This window comes from Acanthochromis polyacanthus, chromosome 6, assembly GCF_021347895.1.
Source record: "Acanthochromis polyacanthus isolate Apoly-LR-REF ecotype Palm Island chromosome 6, KAUST_Apoly_ChrSc, whole genome shotgun sequence".
Taxonomy (NCBI): domain Eukaryota; kingdom Metazoa; phylum Chordata; class Actinopteri; family Pomacentridae; genus Acanthochromis; species Acanthochromis polyacanthus.
The window spans coordinates 26,360,393-26,375,989 of NC_067118.1; the positions used below are offsets into that span (position 1 = coordinate 26,360,393).

The following is a 15,597-nucleotide window of genomic DNA, read 5'->3' on the forward strand; positions in this document are numbered from 1 at the left end:
ATGAGAGATCAGGTGGCCGATCTTAAAATAAATCAGTACTGAATTTTAAATAAATCGTTAAAGTTGGCGGAGCCAGGGGGCGTGGCTATACTTGATAGACAGCAACAGAAGCCTCTGCGGTAAAATGTGGGCGGGATAAGAGAAACCCTTAGCCAATCTTGCCCCTAGTTGCTCTCCGGTCCAGTCTGTTTGATGACACTTTTTACGTCACTGGCTCCAAAAAATCCAAAACGGTGACCAGGAAGTAGCAAAATCCGAGCTTCATTTTTTTTTTTTCTTTATTTTTATTTTGTAATTGTGTATTGTACATATTTACAGTGAAATTTTATATTTACATACATATTTACAGCAAATACAGACAGTTCATTCCGATAATTTTCAAACTTTTGTTACAATAAAACATTCAAATAAAGAACGAGAGAAGAAAGAAAAAAAAAAGAAATAAAACCAAGGGAAAAAAACAGACCAAAAAAATAAACAAAACTTAAAGAATTCTGATAATTACATAACATTAAAAAAACAAAAAAAACAAAAACAGAGGCATCTCGGAGTTGAAACCAACGGGTGACGTCACGGTTAGTTTACGCCTGGTCTACACATATGGTTGCTGTAGCTAATGTTATGTGTTGAATCTAGCTGTGTCACTGCCATCTGTGGTCAAAAAATCTTACTAAAATTATTACAATCCATCACGAGGGACAAATACAAATCATAAAATGAAAAGAATAGCATAAAGTAGATATGACACCAATGACAGACGACCAAAATAAAACACTCTTTTACCACAGATTGTATATTATATATCACATTATTTACTGTATATATGACACACTATATTATTTACAGTTACTGAATAAAATTAGACATTTATCTGGGTTTGACCACTCTTTGAAACATTTTAGATGATTTAATCACACCAGTCAAGAAAGTATATGAACTGTTCAAGTAATTTTTTGAAATTTTAAAGCAGAAATGTTACAAACTATACTATTAAAACACTAGTAAAGCAGTCCAGTAAAGTCACTCGATAGACCAGCATTTTGAATGTTTACTTTCAGTGGGGGATTGATTATAGCTAAATAAAATACTTAAAACAAAAAATGTATCCAACAAACATCAAAAACAATCCCAACAAAATTAAGTGTCCTATGAAGTGTTTAGATTTCTTTTTTGGCATAGTTATGCAATCTCTATTTATAGTCGTCAGGAAAATAGTTGACCAGTTCACCAGATTGCATTAAACAACAGCAGCATTAGTTCTCCTGAAACTTGACTTTCTATTTCTTTATCTATGTGTGAAAAATGTTTAAGTAATTGTCAGAAATTAGTTTCTCATAACTGCAAAATGGAAACCGTTCAACGAGGAGAAGCTGGCAGTATTTCGGATGACAAAATTCCACTGAGATAGCAGAGATCTTTGCTTCAGTGCACATTCATACCAGTTGAGCTGGTTTAGCACTTCAGTAGAGAGACGCAGATGTCTCTTCCTCTGCATGTACATCTATAACCACAGACCACCTGATAACAATCTCTGTCACTACTTCCCGTTACCAATCCTCCACCCTCTCTGTCACGGCAATTGTAAAAATAATGTTGAATGGAGCATTAGTTATTGCTGTTAATAGTTACTAGTCTGGAGTACACTGATCCCTTTTCTTGTAGAGACGACAAGATTATGGCACTGTGGTACTAGAAACACAAGAACACAACAAGATCCAAGTAACAGCATCTCTAATGTCCGGAAAAACTCTAAAGTCACACAAAAATAAATGTGTCAGGAGGGATTAGGATTATGGGTTGTTTGAAATGGGCTCATAGTTGCTTCCTGTTTCCAGTTTTTATAGTAAACTAAGCTAATTGACTGCTGAATACCATATGCAGTCATAAATTACAGAGATGACAGAAACTGCCACAGAGGATTACTTTAACATGCAGGTACCAAATATGTAGAGAAGTTTAGAGAGATATGTTACTTTTTCACTGATAAAAGAGAATGTTTGAGTAGCTGTAGTTTTGAAATTGATCTTTACTGCCTTCATTGTTTCCTTCTTCCTGCTTTCAGAAGCTCACTTGGATCGTCTCTCGTGAGCACGCAGAATGAACTTTGGGCCTGAGGATCTGGATTTCCCTCCTCAGTTCAGCCAGCATGTGAGGAGCAGCGCAGACTAGTGAAAATACCATGAGCCAGTTTTATGAATAGTGCCATTTAAAAGGGATTGGTTTCGGTGAAGGCCTAATGATGCCATAGCGCTGGCGTCACACAGAGAGAGAGAGAGACAGGGAAGGAGAGAGCATTCTTTCCAGGCGCTGGAGCAGCACTTTCAGACTGGGACTGAGGTGGTGTGGCAACTTTCCATTTCGCGTACGTCACTCCTGAAGTCCAGTTGCTCTCCATGTCTCTGTCCAGTCACAGCAGTAAAATTAAAGCCCAAATAAAGCTGGTGATACTGTACATCTGTCAACAGGCTCTGAGATGACTGTGTGAGAGATTCTCCCTGATTATGATGTGTTTTTAATGTCTTCTTCAAATCTTTCCACAGGCTCCCGATGGACTCCATCAACAGCTCCAAAGCTATCAGCGTAAGCGGACTTCTTCCGGACATTGGAGAGGTAAAACAATAGAGAGCCAGAGGCCGGAAAGGTTAAACAGATGTTAGTTCTCAGCGCTGTGGACCATAGACACAATTGAGGGGGTTAGAAGCAGAGTGGTCTAACCCACAAAAATCCAAACTGAGCTTTATATAATATTTTATGGTCTAGATTTTTGTAGCAAAGTGGTCTAACTCACAAAATAAATATAGCGTTACAGTGGAGCTTCCAATGTTAGACCATTCTTGAAAACATGAAACATTTCAGAAAGTGGGTTAGACCACTCTGATTCCAAACCCATCAATTGTCCCACAGGTTTCAGAGGTAATTTGTTTCTACGTGTTTGTGTTTGGCCTCTTTTCAGTCCTGAGTGTGGCACAAACACACACTGACTGGCACAGGTAAGGAGCGAAATGATGTTCAGGTTACTTCCAGGGATTTAACATTGTGCTTTCATACAGTGTAAAACTTGCAAAAGACTCCCGAAAAGCAAAATACTCAAAGGCTTTCTGAGTCTGTTTTGAGTCCTACATTTACCATAACTGCCATAACTCAGAAGTATCTCTTGTCAGCCTTCATTACCTAGTTAATTCCCCAAAACGTCCCACTATTTTACTTTTAATGGAGGTCTCTGACTAACACTTAATAATAGGGCCTAGAGTTTACAGAGTAATTGCACTGTATGAATCAGGTTCCAATAAAATAGTTACCAGTAGTGAAAAAAAAGAAGACTGAGAAAAGAGCGTTACAATTGAGAAGAAGGAAAAATAAATAACTCTCTTTACAATGTTTCTGCAAATACTGGCTACCCATCTATTGGAATATTTGAAATATGGTGTTAACAAAATGTGTCTTCTACACAACTGAGCAATTAATTGTACTATGAGGCATTTTTGCTTTTTCTAATATGCTACAGCACCAAAGCTGCAGGAGTATGATGTAAAATGCGGGGTACATGTGTCATGGGTTTGAGTTGTGTTCCTATTTTATTTTGACATTCCTTGCCCTTGTGTGTCTCTTGACTTTATTTCCTGTCTCCCTTGTGATTTCACCTGCATCTTGGGAATCACCTGCGTTGTGTCTCAAAGTTAGTTCCCTGTGTATATATAGTTGTATGTTGGCATTTGTTCTACATAGTTCGTCCTTTTTGTCCTTCTTTTGCCACCCTATTGGCTTGCCTGCCTGTTGGTGGGTCTCCTGTTTTGTTCATTCTTCTGTTGTCCCACCTCTTTCCATCCTGACTCCTTCTCTTTGTTCCATGTGCTCCTTGAGTTTTGTTTCCAGTTTTGTGTGTTGACATTTAGGCTTTCTCACCAAATTTGTGTTTGTTTTTGTGTTTGGAATAGTTCCTTTTGGAGAAACCACTTGCTACGGTGGCCGAGACCCGCCATCGCTGCAAATAAAACAAACGCTGCAAATAAAAGAAACACCGCTGCAAATAAAAAAGAAACGCTGCAAATAAAAAGAAACGCTGCTGCAAATATTTGCAGCGTTTCTTTTTTATTTGCAGCGGTGTTTCTTTTTATTTGCAGCGTTTGTTTTATTTGCAGCGATGGTGGGTCTCGGCCACCGTAACTTCCACTTCTAGTAACCCTGCCAGCTATTTTTGATTAAAACTTTTTCGTCACTTTCATCAGCCTACCTGTTGTGTCTGCATTTAGGTTCTTCCATGCTTAATCCGTGACATTAAGCAGCGTTTTGAGTTTCGTTCACTTTTCAAGTGTGTATATGTAGGGTTAGACTAAACAAAGCTCCTGCAGACCCATGCAAAATCTGTTTAAGTCTCTTTAATGCGGAACAATATGATCACCTGAGAGAAAAGAGCCATCTTTGAGAGTCCTACAATCACTAATGTGAATGTTATTTGTACCAGAGCTATCAGTGTCTGGTTTGCACAGCTAGTTGTGAGAGAGTAAATATCAACAAAGGCCTCAGAGACCTCAGAGCCAGAAACTTCCTGCTATTGAAAAGACCAAGTACTTTAGCCTCCGTGGTCATGTGTTAGAGTCAGTGAAGAGCATAGATAGCGTATCTGCAGGGTCAAAACATGGAAAAGATTACTCTCACTGCTACTTTTCTTACTGCCACAGATCAGTATGAGGAAGGCAGTTCAGTGACGTTATAAAAAAAACAGGTTGTGAAAGAGGCTCTCCTAATTTTACCAAGTTTTCATCATGCAGATTGCTAAACCACAGTAAACATGACTTATGGTTTCCTAGCTACGTTAATATCTCCAGTAGTACTATTACTGAGTGTCATGGATAGCATGTAGAGTCTCAGATTTCTAACAACTGCAGTGAATGAAGGCCATGTGACACACATACACACTGGTGCACTGATTGTATGCTGCCACCTTGTGGTCACAGATGATAGTGCACAGCAGACGACTACTGTCGTGACCTCCAGTCTGAGGACAAAGGTTTCTCAATTTCTGCTTTTTCTAACACATAATGTACATATTTCTCACATTCATCAGTCAAGCACAGGGCGTGATCCAGATAACATTGGTGTAAAAAAAACCACACTGCAGCTAATGTCTCTTTAACCTGTCACTAAAGAAAATGTACTTTTAGCGCATTAAAGGATCTTAAATGTTTCTATTTTTGCATGTACACTTCACATTATGGGAAATGTTGTAATTTAATCAAATCAAGGTATTATGATTTATTATATAAACAACACTGTACACAAAAAGCATTTTTTTCAATGAGTATTTTATTGTTTTCATTTTTGTATAAAAAAACCTTTTTGTCCACTTTAGGCAACAGTTAGCATGAGAGTAGTTCTCACAGCTTTTAGATGAAGTCTAAACTTATCAGTCTTCTCAACAATCACACACTCCTTTCATACAAAGAAACACACAATCACATAGTGTACTGGAGTTAATCTGGCGCAGTGGTCCCAAACCTAAAAGTCTATTTGTAGAAAGCCACGGACAAAAGCTCGACAATAGGCAGCTTGTAATCATCGTCACTTCAAAGATGGTACTATGTCAAGGCAAGTCACGCAAACACAAAGAGCCACAATAAGTCTGCAGCCTCACAATAACCATAAGAGACGGCTTAGTTAAAATCTGATGGATGATAGCATCATTTAATTAGGTTTGAAACCACTGCTTTGGTGCAACTCTTAAGCAGGTTTATATTAAGACAATAAAAAAAGGCAAAGAAATACATCAGACAGCTCCTACACAGCAGCACATCCTGTGTTAGGCGAGCCGTTACAAAAAGCAACAGCTGTCATGTCAGGCAGCAAAACAAAGGACTGATTTTGTGTAAGAAGAGTCGGCACACTTACGCAGATCAGTATTAATCAGACATAGCTTAAAAAGACATTTAAAGACTAGAAATGTTATACGATTGCATTTACATACTCAATCACAAAACACTTCATTCCATAATCACCACATTAATGATTTGCAGTGCAGTAGCTATTGCGTTCCTACGAGAGGCTCTCCAACACTTCTAACATCAGCCATCGAGAAACATCTCCATGAACTCATTTCTCATGATGGTGGGGAGCAAAACCTGTAAATTGTAAATCTGTAACATCAGCACCTTTTAGGAATAAAATATGTATCCTCACTAACATCCCTCCCTCCAAAATCTCTAAGAGCGCACATACACGTGTGCATGCACACACACCTTTCTCTCTCATGTAGACCTACAACTGTCAAGTAGGTGCACACACATACACACCCCACACACACAGACTGAACATAAAGCATACAAATTCCGGTTGTTGTCGATCTGATCCATAAATTACTAACATTACATTGTTTTTTATAACTACTTTCAACAGAACAGGCTGCAGTTTTCTTGGACTTTTTTAATGCTATTTTCTGTATATGAAATTTTACTTTTACTTCAGAATCATCTCTCCCTCACAGAACGACGCATTTAAAAAGGACTAGGAAGATCTATTCTGGCATTTCATCATAACATGACTGACTACATGGCATTACAGTGTAGCAGTGTGAAAGAAAAAACATTTCCTTTCATTCCCCCCAAAATAAAACGACTGCAAGGACCTCGACTTCAAAAGCAACAGTATCTAATCCACAAAAGACACATTACTCAAAGAAATAATATCATCATAGGCATTGCAACTACAGGTAAACTTTTTTTTTTCTTCTTTTTGACAAATCGACTGCATTTGTACGAGCAGTCAAAGGTGAGCAAGAGCAACAGCTAAGGCCAGTGCTAATCTGCTGCTCAGTGTTGGTTTACCCTCAGGTCTCAGCACTGCAGGGTCACAACACCCGCTGCCTCACTTCACAATGTGCGTACAGGTCAAAAAAGCAGCAACCTCAGCTCTGTCTTGCACATTGCAAATGCATATACAGTACACAAAAAACAAGTATTTCCAGGATTATTAGGTCTATGTTCAGCGGAGGATACGATCGGAGGCCTTCATTTGGCTTGAATACAGCGTGAGTCTGCTGTAACGGAAAGCGAGCCGGTAAATACACCGGCTGCTTGCGCACTGCGAAACAATTTGTGTTTAGTGTTGATAGTTTTATACATCACCAAACAAAAAGGCTTATGTCAGCATTCACACACTGTGTTTTCTGTTTACTGCGTTGGAAATTACAAAGCACTACTCGCTGAACTTCTCGTTGACTCCTACATGCAAGTGCTTTCATGTTTTTCCATTAAGGCCGCAGTCGTCACCCCCGACATGAATAACGTACAACTTTGCCTTTTAACTGCATCCATATTACACTTCTGGGGAGTGATCTGTATGTGCTTTCAGCATCTCTACTCCCTCTTGTGTTGTAACACTCAATCTCATTCTCCGCATAATTCAATGACAGTCACTATAAGAGATTGCAACCTGTAGTCATTCTTCTTTATAGCAGTAATAAATGTGAAATGTGTAATTTACTCATCTTAGATGAAGCTATTGTGCAAAATATCTGCAGAGAAGCTAGTACTAAACTTCAGGAGGCAGTGGAACGACGTCTTTCTCCAAGCAGGACTCTTCTTGGCGCTGCTCTTCGGGGAGGATGGGTTGAGGACTGGGGGGCGTCTCCTTCACTACTGCCACACATTCCTCTGAGCACAGGATCACATTGGTCAAAGACTTGCTCAAACTCTGCCTGAAGGTGTTGTCTTCATGTTTATCCTCCTTCCTCTCCTCTCCTCCATCTTGTTTCCTCTCCACAAACTCATCTCCTCCTACATCAAGTTCTCTCGCCTGCTCCTCCTCCTCTGCTCTGGGCAGCGTTTGAAAGGCTGCAGGCTCTATGGGACTGAGCTGATAGTAGAGCAGGGAAGTGGAGTCTTTGAGGAGGTCAGAGGGGCTCTCCTCCTGGTTGTCAGTGATGCACAACACGGTAGCACCTGTGGGGAAAGGTCCCTGGAGGAGGACCTGCTCCACACCGGGCACCTCCGCCGCCTCAGATATCTCCCCTCCCAAGGCACTGGGTAGGAGGCAGAGAGGCTGCTCTGTGAGACCAGCAGCGCTCAGCTCTGGCTGCACCGTTTCCCCTTCAGCCTCCTCCCTCTCCCTCCTCTCCTGCTCCTCTGCGCTCTGCAGGTGCAGCACAGCTGTCTCGTTCTCTTGCTCCAGAATATCCTGCTCTGCCAGGAGATCTTGAACCTCCACAACTGAGTGCACCTCGCTTTCCTCCAGCTCAGAGTCCAGGCCAACCACGGAAGATAGGTCCGGGGAAGTGGGGCAAGTGGAGGAGGGGGAAGAAGTTGGGTCAGATTCAGCATACTGGTCCCCAGCTCCTTGTATCAGCATCCTCCTTTTCTCCAAGTCCAGCTTCATGATGGTGTGCAGGTAGTGAGTTCTGACTCGGAGAGGGTTGAACTCGATACGACCTGCTACGTTGCCGCAGCCGTCTCTAGAGCAGCCACACGGGAAAGACATTCGATCCACCTGGAGAAGAAAGCAGTGGAAATTTCAGCTTAATAGCACTGCAACAATAATGAGAGAATAAACACCTGGATATGATAACTCCCCATTAGAAAGGTGTTTACTGTTTTTCAGCTTAAATGACAAAGACAGATGGCACTGAGAATTAAGAAGATCAAGGAAAACACCTGGACAACTAAACAAGTGTTTGGATATTGTGCAATACTCTGGTTGAGGCAGAGATGTTCTTCATTGAAAGTACAAATTTAAAGAATAAAAAGATCATTTAAAAAGTGAACCATTCATTTTTGGCCACTTATTTTTATTTTTTTTCTAGATAAAACCAACAAAGCAGCTCAGGCAATATAAAAGTCAACATGCAAGACGAGCCATCATTATCAAAATTACTAACAATAGATCTGGCTTTTATTGCTATACACAATTTCTAAATTAGCATTAAAATGCACTTTACTGGCCTGCCTTGTTTTGTTTTCTTCATTATCGTTCTTTCTAAATACCATAAAGTGCACACATAAATATTGTAAAGGCTGACTCAGTTCGTCTATGCATTGACTTAGAAATTCTGATGTCACTGCACTGATCTATTGTTTTTAGAAAATAACCTCAGATGCAGGTGCTTTGAAAGGTGTCCCTATAAGAACACAGGGCAGAGATTTATCCATGACTTTAAACATGACGTCATTATCGTTTAGATTCCAGGGCACTGAAAATGCAACTCTGCCAAACAGGGGGAGCAACATTGATGAAATTCTTAATAGGACAGAGGTATTAAATTTGCAAACTTTATCCCCTAAAGGTTTGAACGATGAGATTCTGTGGCATGCTGCGCTCTCTGGAGGTTTGGGACTTTGGGACAAGTAATTCCAATGATTACAATACTATGAATGGCTTATAAAGGGAGCAATGCATATGCTTGCATTTATTAGATGTGTCATTTCTGGAAATAATCTTAGAAATAGTTAAGTGGCTTAGAGTTATACTTGGTAATGTTTTTCTTTTCTTTTCTTTTACATATGCGTTAAGTATACATCACAGTCAGTTACTGAAAGACACTCCCAAAGGAGAATGATTCTCTGACCAAGACCCAGAGAGGCTAAAACATTACCATAATCAATAAATTGTGATACTGCGCAAAAGCAGTGGAGTGGGTGTGATCTTCCCTTCTTCAGACTCCATTGATCAGTAAAGGACACGTTTCTATATAAAGAATGAATGATTCTAGCTCCAGCTGGGTGTTGTACTGAAGTGCTTTTAAAATTGTTTCCATAGTTCCTAAAATGAAAAAGAAAACAAAGACATATTTCAACTAACTGAAACAGAACAATCTGTCATGACTGTTCCGCACATGCACAAAGGGTCCTTTAAGTTGTTCCTGCCCTGTAGAGACTTCCTCAGTTCCCACAGTGGAAACTACAGCACAGAGAATGCCCACTTTCAAGTGCCAGCTAGGACACTAAAGCAGCTGGCACTATAAAACACACACAGTGTGTAGACTGGGCAGGACTCCAGTGAAGCATTGCAGGAACACAAAGCAATCAATAGAATCGAATATCAGGGTGGCACAGTCATACTGTAGTGTTTCATCTTACCCAGTAATAAGAATGGGCTCACTGGAATGACTGCACATGTTGATTGCATTAATGTATAATTCTGGCTTCAATACTGAGTCGAAATGTGGTTTAGAGTGAAATCAAATCATTATACAGTTAAAAAAAATCACAAGATTAAATCAGAAGGCTTTTTTCACAGAAGTCGTTTTGACCTGTCATAGTAGGAAGAGCACATTTGGTGGTGGTAATATTTACAATGGCTCTGTTATATTCAAGAGTCAAAGGAAGCCATGACAGTGAGACAGTGAGTCTGCATGCATAACACCAGCAAGCTAAACTAAAGCAACAAAAATACATAAAATACTGATTTAATTATTTACATCTGATCTCTGTGACATGTCAAAATGTCTTCTCTGAAAAAGACTGAGATAAATATGACAAACAGGAGATGCATTTTGAAAACTGAGCCTCAGCAAACTGCACAGTGGCTCTGTTCTCTCTGCAGGTGCACCCAGTCCGAGCCAACCGCTCTTACCTGGCACTTAATACCAGCCTGGCTGCAGCCGCAGTGCCTAGGGTCACAGTACAAACGGCAATCGCAGCCGCATTCCTCCCGAGAGAGGCGGATGGCTCTGAGCTCGGTTTTCTCTCGCGCGTCTATGCGGGCGATACCAGAGGCTCGCAGCAGGGCCCGACGGCGCTTTGTGGGCAGCGGCTGAAGGAAGAAGCAGTCGTCCACCTCCACGCCGTCCACGTCCAGGTCCTCGTCTGACACGTCCTCCAGAGTCAGCAGGTCTGCCTGAGCGCACTCCACCGTGCCGTTCCTCGTCAGCTGTGGGCGACAGTTAGCGTGGAACCGTCAGCCGTGGACAATAAGAGACTGATTTTAAACCGAAGCGAGCACCGAGTGTCTCCAAACCTGATGCTTTAAAAACAGCTTTAGTTGAAGCTGATTTCACATTCTGCAATAAAACTCAGATCATTTGTTTAAGTATAAAAATCACTGATGAGATTTTCTACTACAAGTAAAACTGATTTTACTAAAGTGAGAGGACTATTATCAGCAGAATACACTTTATGTAAAACCAGAAAATTGGCCCCTGTCCTGCGTACCATTTGCATCGGAAGCTGGAAGTTGGAGCTTGTGCAAGCGTGGTGGAAACCCAAAATTCAAACCTTTGTTTTCTTGTTAGTCATTCTTAGCTATACCAGTTGATAACAATGCAATAGATGGTATTTTGTGCATACAAACGCCATAGCAACGCATTCACAGATAGAGGTTAAGGGTTAGTATGTTACTACAGTTTTTACTACTGTTAATGTGCTGAGCAGCTACTTGGGATTTTGAGGTGGCTGTTGATAAGCTTCCTCCAACTTTCAAAGTCTAGAGGGGCCGTTTCTGTTGAAATTTTCAACATGGAACCACAATATCCCACTTAAAATGGAATGTGTCTCTATTATAAATGTATAAGCCATACAGACTAGATTGTCAACACTAATGAATGAATGTTTAAGTAACATTTTGAAGTTGATATGGCTCCATATTGAGCTTTCTGTCTGGGTAGTTCAGTCCGGTGGTTCCCAGCCTAGGGGTCAAACCCGCCAAAGGGTCACGAGATAAATCTGCTGTGAGACGACTAATGGAGGAGGGAAGACAGAAAAAAACAAAGTTCTACTCTACACATCTATTTATCTTGTGGACTTTCTTCTAATCTGTGAGAAGTGGTTTGAAATATTGGAGAGTTTTTCCTCTTTGGCCTGAAGCAGTTACTTAAACAGCGAGTTTAAAGGTGCTATCAGTCTTCAGTGGGCCTGCTAACAACTAACAGCCATGTGAGATGTGGAAAGAGGCCCCGGTTAGGCTGCTTCTTGTCAGGGAGTCGCAAAACAACAGGACATTACGAGAGTAAATGCTCTTAGTTACTACTGCAGATGAGGATATAAAATGCTTTTCAGGTGAGACCACTATCGAGACACTTCCATACTAAAACTAGTTCACAAAGTTATGCATTGTATTCCAAATAAATAATAATGCAATCTCTAAATATTCATGTTAAGAGAATCAGGAACAGAGCACTCAGTCAGTATCTATTAGTCAAGAGAGCATTACATTTTCAAGGATCACCGCAGACTTTACACAAAGAAGTCTTGAATTAAAGATGATATAATTCAATCACATTCTGAATCTACCTTCATCTTGCGAGCATTGAGCTTCTCCTGGCGCAGGTGTTGCCGCAAAGTGTGACGGTGGCTGGTTTCCTGTTCACGTGCAAACTCTCCCAGCGTGTAGTGTCTGATGGAGGAGTGGTGGCGGGCCATGCCCAGCGAGCTGCCCCCTTGGCTGGGCACGCTGGTGAAGCCCTGCCGCCGGGGGAAGTAATACACCGTCACCACATCGAAACGTACCCGCTTACCCCCCGGAGACGGCTTGTGCTGTCTGAGGATGGAGGTGGCTGATGTGGGGAAGAAAAGGGGAGGAAGTTTTGGGATGCAGTGTTACACATGAGTAATTAAGCGCTAGTGCTAATAAACAGTGCGGTTTTGGGCGGGTGCATTGCCTTTAACGTGTGTCTCCTGCTGTTCCTTACGGGTAAATGCGGTGCTGGAGGGTGGGTTAAGGCTGTCACAGCTGTCAGCGCTGTCACTGCTGGAGATGTCATCGTCAGAGTCCTTGGGCGTAGAGAATGGAGAGCTGTTGTCCACCTCTTCATATCGTCGTTTGAGGCTGAGGGACGAACCTGCCTCCATGGAAACTTGGTGTCTGAGGGCACAGAGCAGCAGACATCGAGCCACAGTGAGAGCACTCTGCACCAGTTAATACGAACCAAAAGATGTGAAGAAGTGAACTTTGATTAATGAGAAGAGAGCGGGTGATGTTTTGGGGGTGCATGTGTAATATTTGTTTACTACTTTCCAGGCAAAATGTTCTTGCTGTCTCTTGGAGAACTGGTTGATTTACATCAAAACGGCTCCTGTGTGAGGTCAGCACAACAGAAACAAAAAGCTGACATCTGTTTGGTCCGGTCTCCTTTCATCTGTATTCCAGCTCCATCATTTTCGTCCCTCTACCTCCCATCTCACATGAAATCCTACTTTGAAATTATCAAGTCCAGAAACGTCACCATGGCAACTGGGCAAGCAGGGTCTATGTGAACAGCCTTGAAGCAAATGATCCCTGTGGCTTCACAATGGGTTTTTAAAACATTTTTACCCCCAGTTCAGCTATAAACAGTCATGACATGAGTGAATCTGAAGGATGGAGCTCATCAATGACATCTGTAGGAGACCTCAAACAAGCATGTATGTTACATTGTGTCATGTATCTCATTAATGCTTGTAGACACAGTTGAAATGAATTAATATGTATGATTACATTCACTACAGACAGTAGAAAAGTGTATCTTAATCTGATCATAGTAGCATTCCCTTTAGGTTAACATGTGACATGCTATTGACTGCAACATACTGCATTGTCATTCCTAAATGGGACGACTCCAAATGAGCAAAATCCAGCTTTATATAGGACTATCATGTAATATTTCATCATTTTGTACAGTTTAAGCTAAACAGAGTGATGGTGGCAGGATGATGTCACACAGAGACCAGTCCAGAAGCTGCTCTGTGGACAGTGAATAATGAAACAGCTGCAGTCATAGTGGCTTTACTTGAGAGGAAAGTCCTAACATTTACTCAGAGAATGAGCACTGTTTGTTTCAAGCCTTGATTTTCAGGGAGATGCCATGTCACATAGATGTATACACACACACACACACACACACACACACACACACAGTTTACTCTTCATTATTTATATGTATCATCTATTCATCATGTCTTGATGTTATTGCACAGTCACACTTTGCATTTCACTGCCAGCGCTGCACGCCACAAATAAAAACTCCTGAATCCTGAATCATGTTGCAAATGCAGAATCAATAAGAAGCAGAAGAGGCTATGAGGGAACAGGGCCTGGTGTTAAAGCTACTGGTGCAGCAAGTGAACCATTTTCTAGCATGTATAAATAGATCAACACAGCAGAGGTGGAGTTTTTTGATAGTGTGGGCTTATTTTTTATTTTTGGTATGGAAACCAGGCTGTGGTTTCTGGTTCCCTTCAGGACTTAGTTTCTCTGTGTCAGGATGCAGCATGTTTACACACAATTCATTAGCCAGCCAGTGTGTGGATGTGTGTGTTTAACTGTGTGCATGCTGCTCACACTGAGTTGGGGGAGGTTGGAGGATTTGATCAGGCTGACAAGATCAGGCTCGATCACACACATACAAACACACAAAGAAACATTAAATCCTCTTACCTGCGGCAGAAACAGGGACCCTTATTCCAACCAACTCGCACGTCGTTTCTCTTCCCAATCCGAGCTGCACATCAATCTTTAAACGCCCTGTGAGCTGCTTTTCTTTCTTTTTTTCTGAGCCACAAACCCCCGATGAATCCAGACTGCAAACCGAGGAGCGACGGTGATCCAAAGTGATCTTGGCCGGATTGTCAATCTGCAACACTTTCTGTCTTGGCTTGTATTGGGCTACTTAGGCTTCATGCTCATTGTTCTTGCACACTGAAGGGATCACGAAGAAAACGAGAGATGTCTGTTCGACCGGCGGGTTTGATTTAAATGCTGCATGCCTGATCTGTTTAAAAGGACGGACGGGGCGTCAGGTGGTGGAGCTGCGATTTATTTCCTAACATTTTTTTTAGGTTTTGTTAGTGCAGAAAGAGTAATTTAAATGTCTTATTCTCCTGATGTGAAATAGGAGTAATGGAGAAATCCGCTGACATCTGTGTTCGTTTATCCTTCTCCTCACCGGGGCGGCTTCTCTCGGCTGGGCTTTAACTTCTCCGTCTTCTCGCTTTAATTAAAAACCCGGACCAGCCTGGTTTGGTTCGGTGTCAAATGTGTTGCAGGATTTGTCGGGAGAAGCCGCCTCCTTTCTCCCCGGTTCGGCCCCGGCCCCGTTTGTTACAATGTAACAATGGAGGAAGAAATTCTTCCCTGTAGACGTATATATACTTATTGTGACATCACGAGCATGCATTGCGCCGAGGCATGCCGGGAAACCGAGTGTTTCTCCTCCTTTCCCCCTGATTTCCTTTGTTCATATTCTGCAGAAATACATGTGCAAAACAGGACGTAACATTTAACACAAGCTTGCATCCCATCTTAATGTGATTTACAGAACAGGATATTGCCATCGTCCTGTCATGTCAAACCTTGTTTCCATGGCAACAAAATGACAGCGGCTAGGCCTCCACATCTGGCCCTTTGTTAGACAGATGTGGAGGTTGTGCTAAATTGTAACAATAAAATTATCCACATTATCAGAGGAGCATCCATCGTGTTTTCTCTTTATCACGACATTTTTTTTGTCAAGTTTAAATAAATCCCCATCACGACAATGCTCAGAGGTTTTTTTTTCCACACACACTTTTAGACATTTTGTGTGTATGTGTATATATATATATATATATATATATATATATATATATATATATATATATATATATATATATACATACATACACACACACACTATCAGCCAGAAGTTTGGACACACCT

The 15,597-nt window shown here is 41.3% G+C and overlaps 1 protein-coding gene across 2 annotated transcripts; it reads right to left on the bottom strand.

Annotated features, from left to right (window-relative positions):
* Window positions 1-5,284: 5,284 nt before the first annotated feature.
* Window positions 5,285-15,049, bottom strand: csrnp2 (cysteine-serine-rich nuclear protein 2). 2 transcript variants are annotated; one of them, XM_022207373.2, is made up of 5 exons: window positions 14,338-15,049; window positions 12,584-12,786; window positions 12,216-12,478; window positions 10,561-10,857; window positions 5,285-8,478 (listed from the first exon to the last, which is right to left on the bottom strand). In XM_022207373.2, exons 2-5 carry the CDS (start codon window positions 12,771-12,773, stop codon window positions 7,525-7,527), a joined length of 1,704 nt encoding a protein of 567 aa, XP_022063065.1. In that variant the 5' UTR covers window positions 12,774-12,786; window positions 14,338-15,049; the 3' UTR covers window positions 5,285-7,524. The 2 variants fall into 2 exon arrangements, with proteins under 2 accessions (XP_022063065.1, XP_022063066.1); XM_022207374.2 differs by having other exon boundaries at window positions 12,614-12,786; window positions 14,338-15,048.
* Window positions 15,050-15,597: the final 548 nt, after the last annotated feature.

Coding starts and splice junctions, on each gene's coding strand:
- csrnp2 (XM_022207373.2), bottom strand. CDS start 12,773: ATGGAGGCAGGTTCGTCCCTCAGCCTCAAACGACGATATGAAGAGGTG. Junction 10,858..12,215: donor TCAATGCTCGCAAGATGAAG/GTAGATTCAGAA, acceptor TGTCGCCCACAG/CTGACGAGGAACGGCACGGT. Junction 8,479..10,560: donor AGGCTGGTATTAAGTGCCAG/GTAAGAGCGGTT, acceptor TTTCTTCTCCAG/GTGGATCGAATGTCTTTCCC.